Source organism: Cydia pomonella, unplaced genomic scaffold (genome assembly GCF_033807575.1).
Source record: "Cydia pomonella isolate Wapato2018A unplaced genomic scaffold, ilCydPomo1 PGA_scaffold_208, whole genome shotgun sequence".
Lineage (NCBI taxonomy): Eukaryota > Metazoa > Arthropoda > Insecta > Lepidoptera > Tortricidae > Cydia > Cydia pomonella.
The window spans coordinates 87,596-98,440 of record NW_026907848.1 but is presented as its reverse complement, the minus strand read 5'-3'; the positions used below and the strand labels follow the sequence as shown (position 1 = coordinate 98,440).

General features: G+C 36.7%; 1 protein-coding gene across 2 annotated transcripts; it reads right to left on the bottom strand.

The window, feature by feature from the left end:
• Positions 1–1,962: 1,962 nt before the first annotated feature.
• Positions 1,963–10,800, bottom strand: LOC133533849 (uncharacterized). Of its 2 annotated transcripts, XM_061872917.1 has the most exons (5): positions 10,501–10,800; positions 8,893–10,262; positions 8,550–8,727; positions 7,166–7,273; positions 1,963–6,639 (listed from the first exon to the last, which is right to left on the bottom strand). In XM_061872917.1, the coding sequence occupies exons 1-5, from the start codon at positions 10,592–10,594 to the stop codon at positions 5,078–5,080; spliced, it is 3,312 nt and encodes a 1,103-aa protein (XP_061728901.1). In that variant the 5' UTR covers positions 10,595–10,800; the 3' UTR covers positions 1,963–5,077. The 2 variants fall into 2 exon arrangements, with proteins under 2 accessions (XP_061728901.1, XP_061728902.1); XM_061872918.1 differs by lacking the exon at positions 7,166–7,273 and having other exon boundaries at positions 10,501–10,799.
• Between the last annotated feature and the right edge of the window lie 45 nt (positions 10,801–10,845).

Sequence of the window (10,845 nt, the reverse complement as noted above, 5' to 3'; positions counted from 1 at the left end):
GACTTAGTCAATCTGTGTAATAATGTCCTATAATATTTATTTATTTATAATTCGTAACTCCATACAAAACAGCTTTCACTTAGAAATATATATTAAAAAAACTATTTGCATTCATTAAAAAAATATTGATGGCCATAATAGCATTGAAATATCCCTCACAATAGTATAAATAATTTTTTTATCGCATGAGTAGAGCCGGAGCAACTAACAACTTTTGGATCAGGGGGCCTACCGCGTAGACATGTGTAAGTAATGCGCGTAACATCACAAATGAGATATCACTCAAACGCGTAATGTTGCATTACGCATCACTCCGAGAAACCAAGCATTACTTCAAACATCACTCGAGCACATGACTGGCCGAAGCGCGCGTAAACTCGTAAAGCATCAATATAGATTGACGCGCCGGTAGTCGGTACGAAAGGTCCGTTCAAGTACAATCCGCGTAATGTATAATGAGCAATGAGACGTGATGGTGTGATGTGTAATGTTTGTTTGCCATGCTATCATTACTTTGCTATCCCGCTCGCACCCGCACTCACTGCTCGCTCGCTCTCATTCCGCAATGCTTTCTGAACACTTCGGATCGGTCCGCTCGGCCGGTCGGTAGCAGTCGCATTTGAGTTATTGCAAATTTCATTAAATTGATACGATAACGGATTTTTGCACCTGCAATCGATTTAAAACTGTAATGCGTTACCATAGAGCTTACAATGTTTTTAGTATTTTACCTATAAGGATGCGGCTAAATGATAATTCGCTTGCGAGTTTGAATTTGACGAACAAAAACGTATTTACTGTTTATTATTGTTGTGAAATGTTTGGTTTGGTTGACTTTCGCGGCAAACTAAATTAAGCACGAGTGAAGTTACTTATTTATCTTTAATTTAATACTGTAAACACTAGTGTTTACAGTACATTCTCGTATCAGTATCATATCATAATTTTATTGATATACCCAAATAAAAATACTACCTAGTGACTCTCGATGGCGTTATCTCATTAATTAACAGATATTTTCTTTTATTTTTTATCTATGATGCATATTTTACGACTATAAAAATAAAAACATTAACAAAAACGATCTATCACATGGCGGTGACAAAACGCAATGCGTAATAGATCGACGCGCCGATATGATACGCCCTAGAGTCCTAACACTCGCTGCGTAATGTAGTTAGTACTGTGATGAGTGTGATGTTGCCATCACGCGCGCGCCCGCGCGCTGTATTCGTTCGGGTAAATGTTTCGTTTCGAGTGATAAGTGATGTGATATCTCAGTGTAACATTACGTTTTCGAAAAAGTGATGTGATATAGCATTACTTTTTGAAGCACTGTTTCGCGCATGTCTACTACCGCACTACCGCGTAAACCGAAATTCGCAAATTGCGGGGATCTTTCTCTTTTACTCTTAGTAAGACGTCATTAGAGTGACAGAGAAAAATGTTCGCAATTGACGAATTTCGATTTTCCCGGTAGCCGCCCAACTCTCGTACTTGGGTTATACGCATCGTATACAATCAATTAATCTTTGGTTGCCAGGTTGCCTCTTCAGGTCGCCACGTTAGACTACCGAGGGCCTACTGCGACCCACGTTCGACTTGTTGCCTCCCTGTCACACTTATGTACAAATTTACAAGTGCGACAGAGAGGCAACAGGTCGAACGTGGTTCGCGGTAGGTCCTTTGGACTATTGTAATTGTAACTTGCAGATTTATAAAATGGAGCCTAAACGTCACCCTTATAGTCTAGGCAATAGAGTTCTTTGACTTAGGTCTTTATTTTAACTTTGTTTACTGTTTGTTGGTCACTCGGTCGACGCGAAATATTAAAGAATTTGTGAAGAATTAGTAAATAAAAATATATACTTATACTCAATAAGTGCTACTTTATGTTTATAAAAAGTCTGAATTGAATACTATTTTATTTATTTTTGAATAAATAAAACACTAAAAAAGATATAAGGTTTATCTCTTCTATTAACAATACATATTTACATTTTAACAATATTAGATCATTATACATAGTAACAAAACTAAACATTGCTGTCTGGTGTTAGTTTCTCATTATATACATAAAAACATGCACTCGATAGAAAAATAAGTGCAATGAAAATACAACAATACAAATAGCAAACAACCTTAGGAATACGGAGTATAATTCAATGCTCTGCCGCCAGAGGTTAGCACTAACACAAACCTGAAACCATAGAGTAACTTATATGTATATACTATGCCTTAAACAGTTTTTTGACACGTTTTCACAGATTATTTGTTACATATAGTTATATGATATACATATAACATTGATGCATCAAGGCGGTTTGTTTACAGTTTGTGCTAGTGGCGCCCGCTACGCAGAGTTTTGCGGAATATTCCCTATTAGCCATGAATTAACTTTCTCAGTGCTATGTAGGCCGCCGGCAGCCATTTATAGCCTAGCGCTACTCCTTACCGCTCGCGTCGAATTATGGTTCATTTTTGTATGGAGTAGCTGTTACGTAACATGTTTGTAGGCATTTTTGGAAGATTAGCATGGATTTATTTAAGATTTACTTAATAAAAATACGGTAAAAACATATTCCTTCAATTCTTTTTCACACTAAGCCCAACCGAAAGAAACTTGAATGAATTGTCATGGGGATGATCATTCGACGCGAGAGGTAACTATAATTGGTGGAGAGAGTGTAGGCAGGCAGAGAACAGAGCATTCATAAATACACGATCAAAATAGTTGTTTTACGTCACAGTAAGCAAGGTAGGTGTAGGTACTTAAGCAGACATACCTAACCCTATTTTTTTCTAAATTTACGTTGAATGGACGCAGAAACTGCTACTTTGCAGATTAGGTATTGGTTTTCTTGCAGTTTATTATAATGAAAGATAATGAATATCTTCTCTCGAATAATGTACAGCAATAAACGGTAGTCATATTCCCGAGTACTTAGACATCCTTTTGATATTAGGTATGTACCTAATTATGTCATAAACAGTCGCACACTGACACTGATAAATTGCTAAACGCAATTGATATTGGCCTTAAATTCGTATGAAAACATCAGATTTTGTCAAGAAGTCATGAATGTCATGATACATTCATGAGTTATCTGAACAATTCTGAACCAACTAATATACAGGGAGAACGTCTAAAAGTCAAACATAAGGTAGGTAAGTATATCGAGCACTGGTAGACAATTTCAAGATTTTATTGAATCCTCATTCTTGTTCATAGGTTTTTATATTTTTTAGTTATTATCAATCATCGTGATGAATAGAATGATTTCTTGAATTGCCTGACGATGAACTAACGTAACTGTTGCAAAATACTACATTAAAATCTGTAAAAAGGCAATAGAAAGGGACACACACAGAGGGTAGATTGTAACTTCGCTCTCATCGCTAAACCAAGTCCAAAACATGTCTTTGTAGTGCTTTGACCAACAATGTCACCTATTTATAACTTTGGGCCCAAGATTTCATGCCTGTCCAATTTCTAAGATCGAGTTCGCCATACATTTACTATGGTGTATGTACTTGTATCTTAGAAAAACGGACTAGGTATAGATCATTTCACCAACTTGTTTTCGCAGATAAGTTGATAAATATTAACTTGTCATAAATCGAATACTGTTAAGGAGATCATATAAAAATTCAAGTACCTACAGAAAGCTGGAAACTCAAAGAAACCCTAAGGTTAAGGGCAAGTAAGGCGTCCTGGGGTCCGGGGCACGCCATATTCCTTCGCCATTCTTTCATCTAGCGTTCAAAGGGTTAAACGTATTCGGCGTCGACAAAAATGCGATAATACTGTCCCCTGCTGCAACTAAACGGGCGCTAACGCGGTAAGGAGGGAATGCCATTTTAGACCTGACAGTAGTACAGTTGCAATCTCAATTTAGCATGTCAGAAGTTCTTTCTTTGACCATTCATGTCATAAAGTATAACTTATACATTACTTAAGTCAAAGGCTTTTATTAGGTACCTACATATTTGATTGTAGGGCAATACAGAGTAATTTTTTAGCGTGTAAAATTGAAACATTGAATGAACATTGGTACTCAAACTCATTAGACATTAAATTGGCATTCAACAACTCAAATTTGGATTTACTTATTACTAAGGAAACTATTTGTTGGATGCGTTTGTTGTGTTGTGATGCTTTACGAACGAATAACTACCAATTTACAATATTATCAATAAGTGCCACTAATGTATTTTAATTATTGCTGCGCACAATGAAATTAAACAAGAATCAATAAATATAATCTACTTAATTAATAAAATAGACTAAAATTCACAAATCACGTATGTACATATTAATATAATCACAATTTTATTAATTTGCGATAAACATTATTTCATATCGCTTCCAAATTGGACGGGAACATATGACTATAAAATAAATAAAGTATATCAAGTTATATAACACATCATTAATCAACTTCTAAATAAGTGACGCTTGCAGGATAACGTAAGCCAAACTAACTATTTATTTGGCCATGTCAGTATAATAATGGATTGAAACTGTGTTAGCTCCAGTTATCTGTACGAGTATGTGCTTTTTCGAATAGATTTGGACCTTAAAGTGACTAGCGCTTTTCTCACAAGTGTATTGGACCACCGTAATGACGAACGACGTAAGTATTACTACTTACGCGCCAACCGGTTTAAATTCCCGTTTTCTACGGAGCAACACACGATTAAGTTTAGGTGTATAACTTTTCGCAAGCCCGCATATTTATTTCAATCTGTTACACGGGTCCAAAAAGCCCGACATAAAATAAAAAGGGTCAAACGTCGCCACGATATTTGACCTAAACAGGCAATGAAGCAGAACACTCCTTTGCGCTTGATTGGTCACGTCCTTGCCTACTTTGTTTGCGCTTGCTTTTTTTAAACAACTGTTTAAATTAAAATAACAATATAAAGAGCTAAATAAAAAAATACTCACAAGAATAGCGCCCTTTCTTCAACCAGGCGCTGGGTAAAAGGAATATCATACTGTATGAATCACCACCACCCTATTTACAAATATTTAAGTACAGTTAAGTAAGTAGCGATAATTGATTCTGTGTCGTTATAAGTTTTGAAAGTGTCTGTCGTTATAAGAACTATGGTTGCTCGATTTAGGTGTTATGTAATGCGTCATTGGTATCTCCAGTGCTTGGTTATTCTGTTTGGTTGGTTTCGTAGATTTCTGAATACTTAAGTTCGTGTGAACGTTTAAACTTATCGTGTTTAATCCGTTCTGGGGTTTTACCGAAGGGCTCGACACAAAATCGGTCCATTCGTCGTCATCGACGAACGTAGTGGTTTTCTTTGGTAATGACTGATGCGATTTAGGTTTGCTGGATACGAATTCGCCCCAAATGTCATCTTCGGGTGGCTGGTTTTGTACTGGCGCCTTTTGACTGTGCACGGGCGAGGCGCCTTTGCTGTTGCCACTGACGCTCAAGTCAGTTTTCAGCGAATTCAGAGTTTCTACTGGATTAAATCTTGATAGATCTTGTAAGTTAATTCCAGGATTCGGCCAGTTGATTTGCGAGAAACTCTCTAAAGATAGAGGTTGCAAAATTTGTGCAGAGTTCTGTGGAGTCTGTGACGAACTCATTGTCGGTTGCAACACCGCGCTCAGAGGCGGCGCGAGGGAAGGCGCCGGGGTTTTTGCAACTGTTTCTTTCACTTTCGGCACACTTATTGCTACATTATTCTGATGCATAAAAGGTTCGCTATAATTTAAAATATCGTTTGATTTGTTAAATGATATGGGATCAGACTTAGTTTCAATTTTTTGAAATACAAAATCTAATTCTGGCTCTTGATTTGATACGACCTGTGTCTTATTTTGACTGAAGTCCGCTGATGCAAAATTACTAAAGTTCCTAACAGGTGATGCCAGAGTTGGCACATTGGGTGGAAGAGCCGACTGGAATGTATCAAAATCATCTTCAAACGAATCGTTAATCTTACTAGGTGGCTCAATACTTTTAATACTATTATCGTTCACGACACTAGTGTTGTCTATTTGAGGAGTGTTCTCGGAGTATATACTGGGAGTTTTAGTTTCTTGGACATCATTATTCCAAGTGGTGGTAGAAGCAAATTCGGTAAAATCATCAAAAGTTTCTTTCACTTCTCCAGGTGAAGGCCAGTTTAATGTAGGTATGATGGGTTCTATTTTGATAGGTTGCAGTAAGCCAATGGAATATGGACTTGGTTGGAGCTGGTTCGGATTCGATGGCGGTTCATCACCGTCCATGGATAGTCCAGCAGCTGGTTTCACTTCTAAAGCATCAACTTGGAAAGAACCTTTGAAATCTTGGAAATCGGAGTAATCTGCGTCGTCTAAAACTTTAGCATCAGCTGGATCTTCAGATTTCTCCTCGGTGGGGTTTTTATCAGTCTCCATAGGCGATTGCGACAAAAATGAGGGTCCGCTGTAGTGAATTGTTTTTGATCGAGGTGTCTCAGAGTCAGTGGGTGTGAAGATGTGAGTATCGGGCAGGTTTATCTGACGTATTGGTTGAACATCAAGAGTGCTGGAGTATATTTTGTCGGATTTCGTTGTTAGATCCGTGTCGAATACGTCTAAGTCTGTAGGCCTCTTTGGTGCAGCGACATTAGTCTCCTTGTTGCAAGCTGAAAAATATAATAAAATAAATTAGAAAGACGCCTATACGGTCGGCCACAAGATACAATAGTCTACTAAGAATAAGCTTCATGCTCGGCGTAATCCGCTTATACTGACAATGAACAGCATAAGAATGTCAAAGTTCAAACTTGCTTGACGTCACAAATACCGATTCTTATGATGAAACCACACTCAAGAGTTCTAATAAATTAAGTTACTTATTGTATCATTTGTATTCAACCATAATAATAATATAATCCAAGATATTTTATTTGTAATCCACCCACCCAGGAAGGCTGGTAGGAATTCCGTTAAGGAGGATTCAAGTAATTCCAAATCGCCTCTGAATGTTGGGTGATGCTGGAAGTCGCTCAACAACTCCACGAAATACTCTTGTGATTAGAGCCTGAACTAGTGGATTGCGTTGATACACAAGCATACCAGTTTTTTACCTTATAAGCCTAGAACGGCATTCAAATCAAGCATGACTTGTTTAGCCTTTCCTAGCTATAGTTAATGTTGTGTGTAACTTACCGTGCGATAGCAACTCTGATATCTTGAGGGTGGAATGGTTGTGGGCCATTTGGTCTAGGGTGGCCATTAGGTGTTCTAAATCTAGGAGTAGGGCTTCGGCATAGGTGACTAGGATAAAGGGCAAGCAGAGTACCAGGTGATTGTTAATCCATGTGCAAGACATGCAAAAGAATTTACAGTGATTTAAATAAGCTTATTGTATTAGCAGCTATATGATTTGCTCCTTTGTAAGTATTCAAGAGAATTTAGATATCATTGTGTTTTTGTGCAATATTTATAATTGTAGCATATATAGAGCTTACACTTCAAGGTGAAAATATGTGTGTTGTTTAAACTTTAATTTCATACCTTTTTAAAAGGTTTTTTTTTTATATCAAATTTTTAGAGTATTATCTACTATACTCTATATCTTTAGTTATTTGAATAAAAGTAACAAACAATTTGTACACTTTTGGGTAGTTGTAACATTTATTGGTTAACCAACCAAATACAAAACCGCCTGGATCTGTCACTGAACGACCTAACCTATATTATTTGATCATGTAATTTTTAATCTACCCTCAACTGGCTTAACGAGCCATTTGTGGGTAGATTTTGTTTACTTTTATTGAAATACCTAAAGATACAGAGTATAGTACTACAACTTTTTTTATTTAGTAAAATAAAATAAAGGCAATGCAACAAGATTTTAAAAATCTATAATTAACTTTCATAGAGCTTAACTTATCTGACATATCTGTCTAACAGCTAATATTTTTAGTATGCATTTAAACTTAACAGCAAAATTGGTAATGGTTAGAAAATATTAAGGGACATTATTACACAAATTTACTAACCCCCTTATTCATAAACATCTACTAAAGTTGACAAGCCGCTTAATCTAATAATTGTTTGTCCCTTTCCGACGCACACACCCGACTTGAAGATCTTGACGCCAAACGCCAGCTCCGAAAAACTCAGCCCAAGCCCTCCTACCATTACACATACAACGCATCTGGGCAGCTCTACTGTGATTCATGTTGCCGGACTCTTAAAACAAAATTTGGATTCGCAAGCCACGTCCGCGCCCATGCACGTAATAGTTAAGACCCTTTTATTTGTCAGGATGTCGCCGTCGACGGATATGTCTGGGAGGACATCCCATGATGGAAAGGGACAAACGATTATTAGCGGCTTGTTAACTTTAGTAGACGTTTATGAATAAGGGGGTAAGTCCTTAATCAACTAAGATTTTGTAACAACAATCATATTTGTCCCTTGAAGTTTCCATTGTTTCTGCCTTTCTTGATTCACACATTCTCTATATAATCATTGTCAAACTAGTGAGTTAATTTACATTGTTATTGCAAGTGGTCATGTGAAGCTGTGTATAGTATGTACTCACATTCTTGGCCATCAGACGTGAAAGGGTCTGACCAGGTCCCCGGGGGCTTGACATGCTTCTCAGTCACTTCTGAGGTGGTCTGGCCTGACAGTGTAGCTTGCTTCTGGGGTTGTAGTGGGGCAGCACTCAAGTTAGCCGCATATTTAGGCATGTTGTAGCTCCACTTTGGACCAAATAACTGGAATGTATACAAATTCTTTTTTAAACTAATGAAATAATATAATAAATTGCTAGAAATTTGTACTACAACTAAATATTGCAAAGCCGAGGGATTAAAAATCGACTTAGAAATATATTCATGTTTAAAATGTGTGATAAATAAGATAAATTAAAGAATACTCACAATATTTCTTGAATCTATACATAAAGCCTTCAAAAGAGTTTTCTGTCCTATTGAACTATTCCAGTTGATTATATATGGCTGCCGCACATCAGTCTCCAGCAGGTGGCCCCAAGTTTCACACAGCATCCCTTCAAGTTTACCATCAAACTCTGTCTCAGGCTCCGGTATTTCCTCTTCAAATATAGAATTCAATATCTTACTTATGTTCTCAAGTAACTGACTTTCACTTTCTGTTGATTGGAAATCTAATACCCTTGCCAGTGGATCCTGTATGTCATTCTCGTGGTCCTTAGTTTCCTGTACAGATGATTTAAAATCATCAAAGTCTCCAAAGTCATCATCATCTTCTACAATATTTTGCTCTAATGATTGTCCATCGGGAGCACTTCTTGCGGCTTCTGATTTAAACTCATCAAAGATTGGGGGTTCCGTTTCTTCTGCATCTTCAAAATGAGCTTCAAATGCCCCAAAATCGGAACTTTGAGGCATTTGACTATGGTCCATTGAATCAGTTTGATTGTTTTCCCATGGATTTTCACAAGCATCTACAATAGATGTGATTGTTGATGGTCTGATATTAGATGCAGAATGGAAGTCATTGAAATCTCCAAATTCATCATCAGTTTCATTGTTCACTTCTGCTAATACTTCTTGAAATGTTTCAGGAACCTGTACAGTTTCCACCTGATCATTCATATTTAAGGTAGGACCAGTTTCTGTTTCATTTTTAACATCTATAGAATCAGTGACATTTTCATTGTCCATTTTCAGGTCATCTATTGAATTGGGAGGATCATCAATATCATCTAAGCTTGGAGGGGTACTTGTTATCTCATCTAAAGGTAAAGTCTCATGGAGATCACTAGTAATAATACTGGTTAAATCTGGAATGTGGGGTGATTTGTTTTTATCAGAGCTTGTACTCTTGTCAATATCTACATTACTATCATACAGTTCATTTTTGACAACTGAATTCAAAGATTCTTCTTCAACTGTTAAATTTAAGTCTTCTATATTTAGTTCTTCCTCATTGTTTATCTTTTTGTTGGTCTGTGTGTCTTCATAACAATTGTCTTCTGTTTTTAGGTCTGAATCTTGGTTCTCACTGTTCATACTATCAATTTCAGTGTCATTATGTAATTTTACCTCAATTTCCTGTTTCTGATCATCATTTAATTTGTTTTCAATGTTAGTATTTGTCCAGTTCAATGTCTCATTGTGACAAGCATTTTTAAGTGTTTCACTGCTGTCTCCATTATTTGAATTGTTTTTATGTATAGGTTCACTCAATGGTTTATTTACTGATATGGCAGATTGGAAATGATTATAAGTAGAAAAACTACCATAGTCATAGTCGTCCTCTTGAGACACTGAAAATAAAAACATACTCCAATTAATTAAAGTATGAGTGACTTACATAAACAAGAAACAGAATTATGCACAGGTATGCTAGATAATCATATTTTTATGATTTCTGCCAGAATATGAGGAAATAAGACACGTAACAATGAACTCGACCTGTCTGTACGATGTACTTAAGTAGGTGGAGTTTTATTATATTGGGTATTGTTTAAGCGTGGTATTTTTAGATAACTGGAAAGAACTTACGATTATATTGTAAATCAAACTCCTCGGGGTCTTTGTCATCTTCACACTGGTCAGGTGGAGGAGGAGTACTGCAAACAAGTGGAGGAATCGACATGGTCTTGTATTTTAACGTCGCTGTGTCACTGTACCAACGGATCCTTCATGCAACCGAGTTCAATTTTAGTAAATACATTAATCATTTGATAATCACTACATAGCACTAGAAACAATTAACCACATTTAGTAGTAACGAGGCCAGCTGTTGTTAATTGACAAAATTTCGCTACGACGATTCACGATTGTATTGAACTGACAGAATTACTGTCAAATTAAATGAAACACCTTTACCTGCGTTCAGAAAAGCTT

Coding starts and splice junctions, on each gene's coding strand:
- LOC133533849 (XM_061872917.1), bottom strand. CDS start 10,594: ATGTCGATTCCTCCACTTGTTTGCAGTACTCCTCCTCCACCTGACCAG. Junction 7,274..8,549: donor CACGTCTGATGGCCAAGAAT/GTGAGTACATAC, acceptor CCTTTATCCTAG/TCACCTATGCCGAAGCCCTA. Junction 6,640..7,165: donor ATCAGAGTTGCTATCGCACG/GTAAGTTACACA, acceptor TATATTTTTCAG/CTTGCAACAAGGAGACTAAT.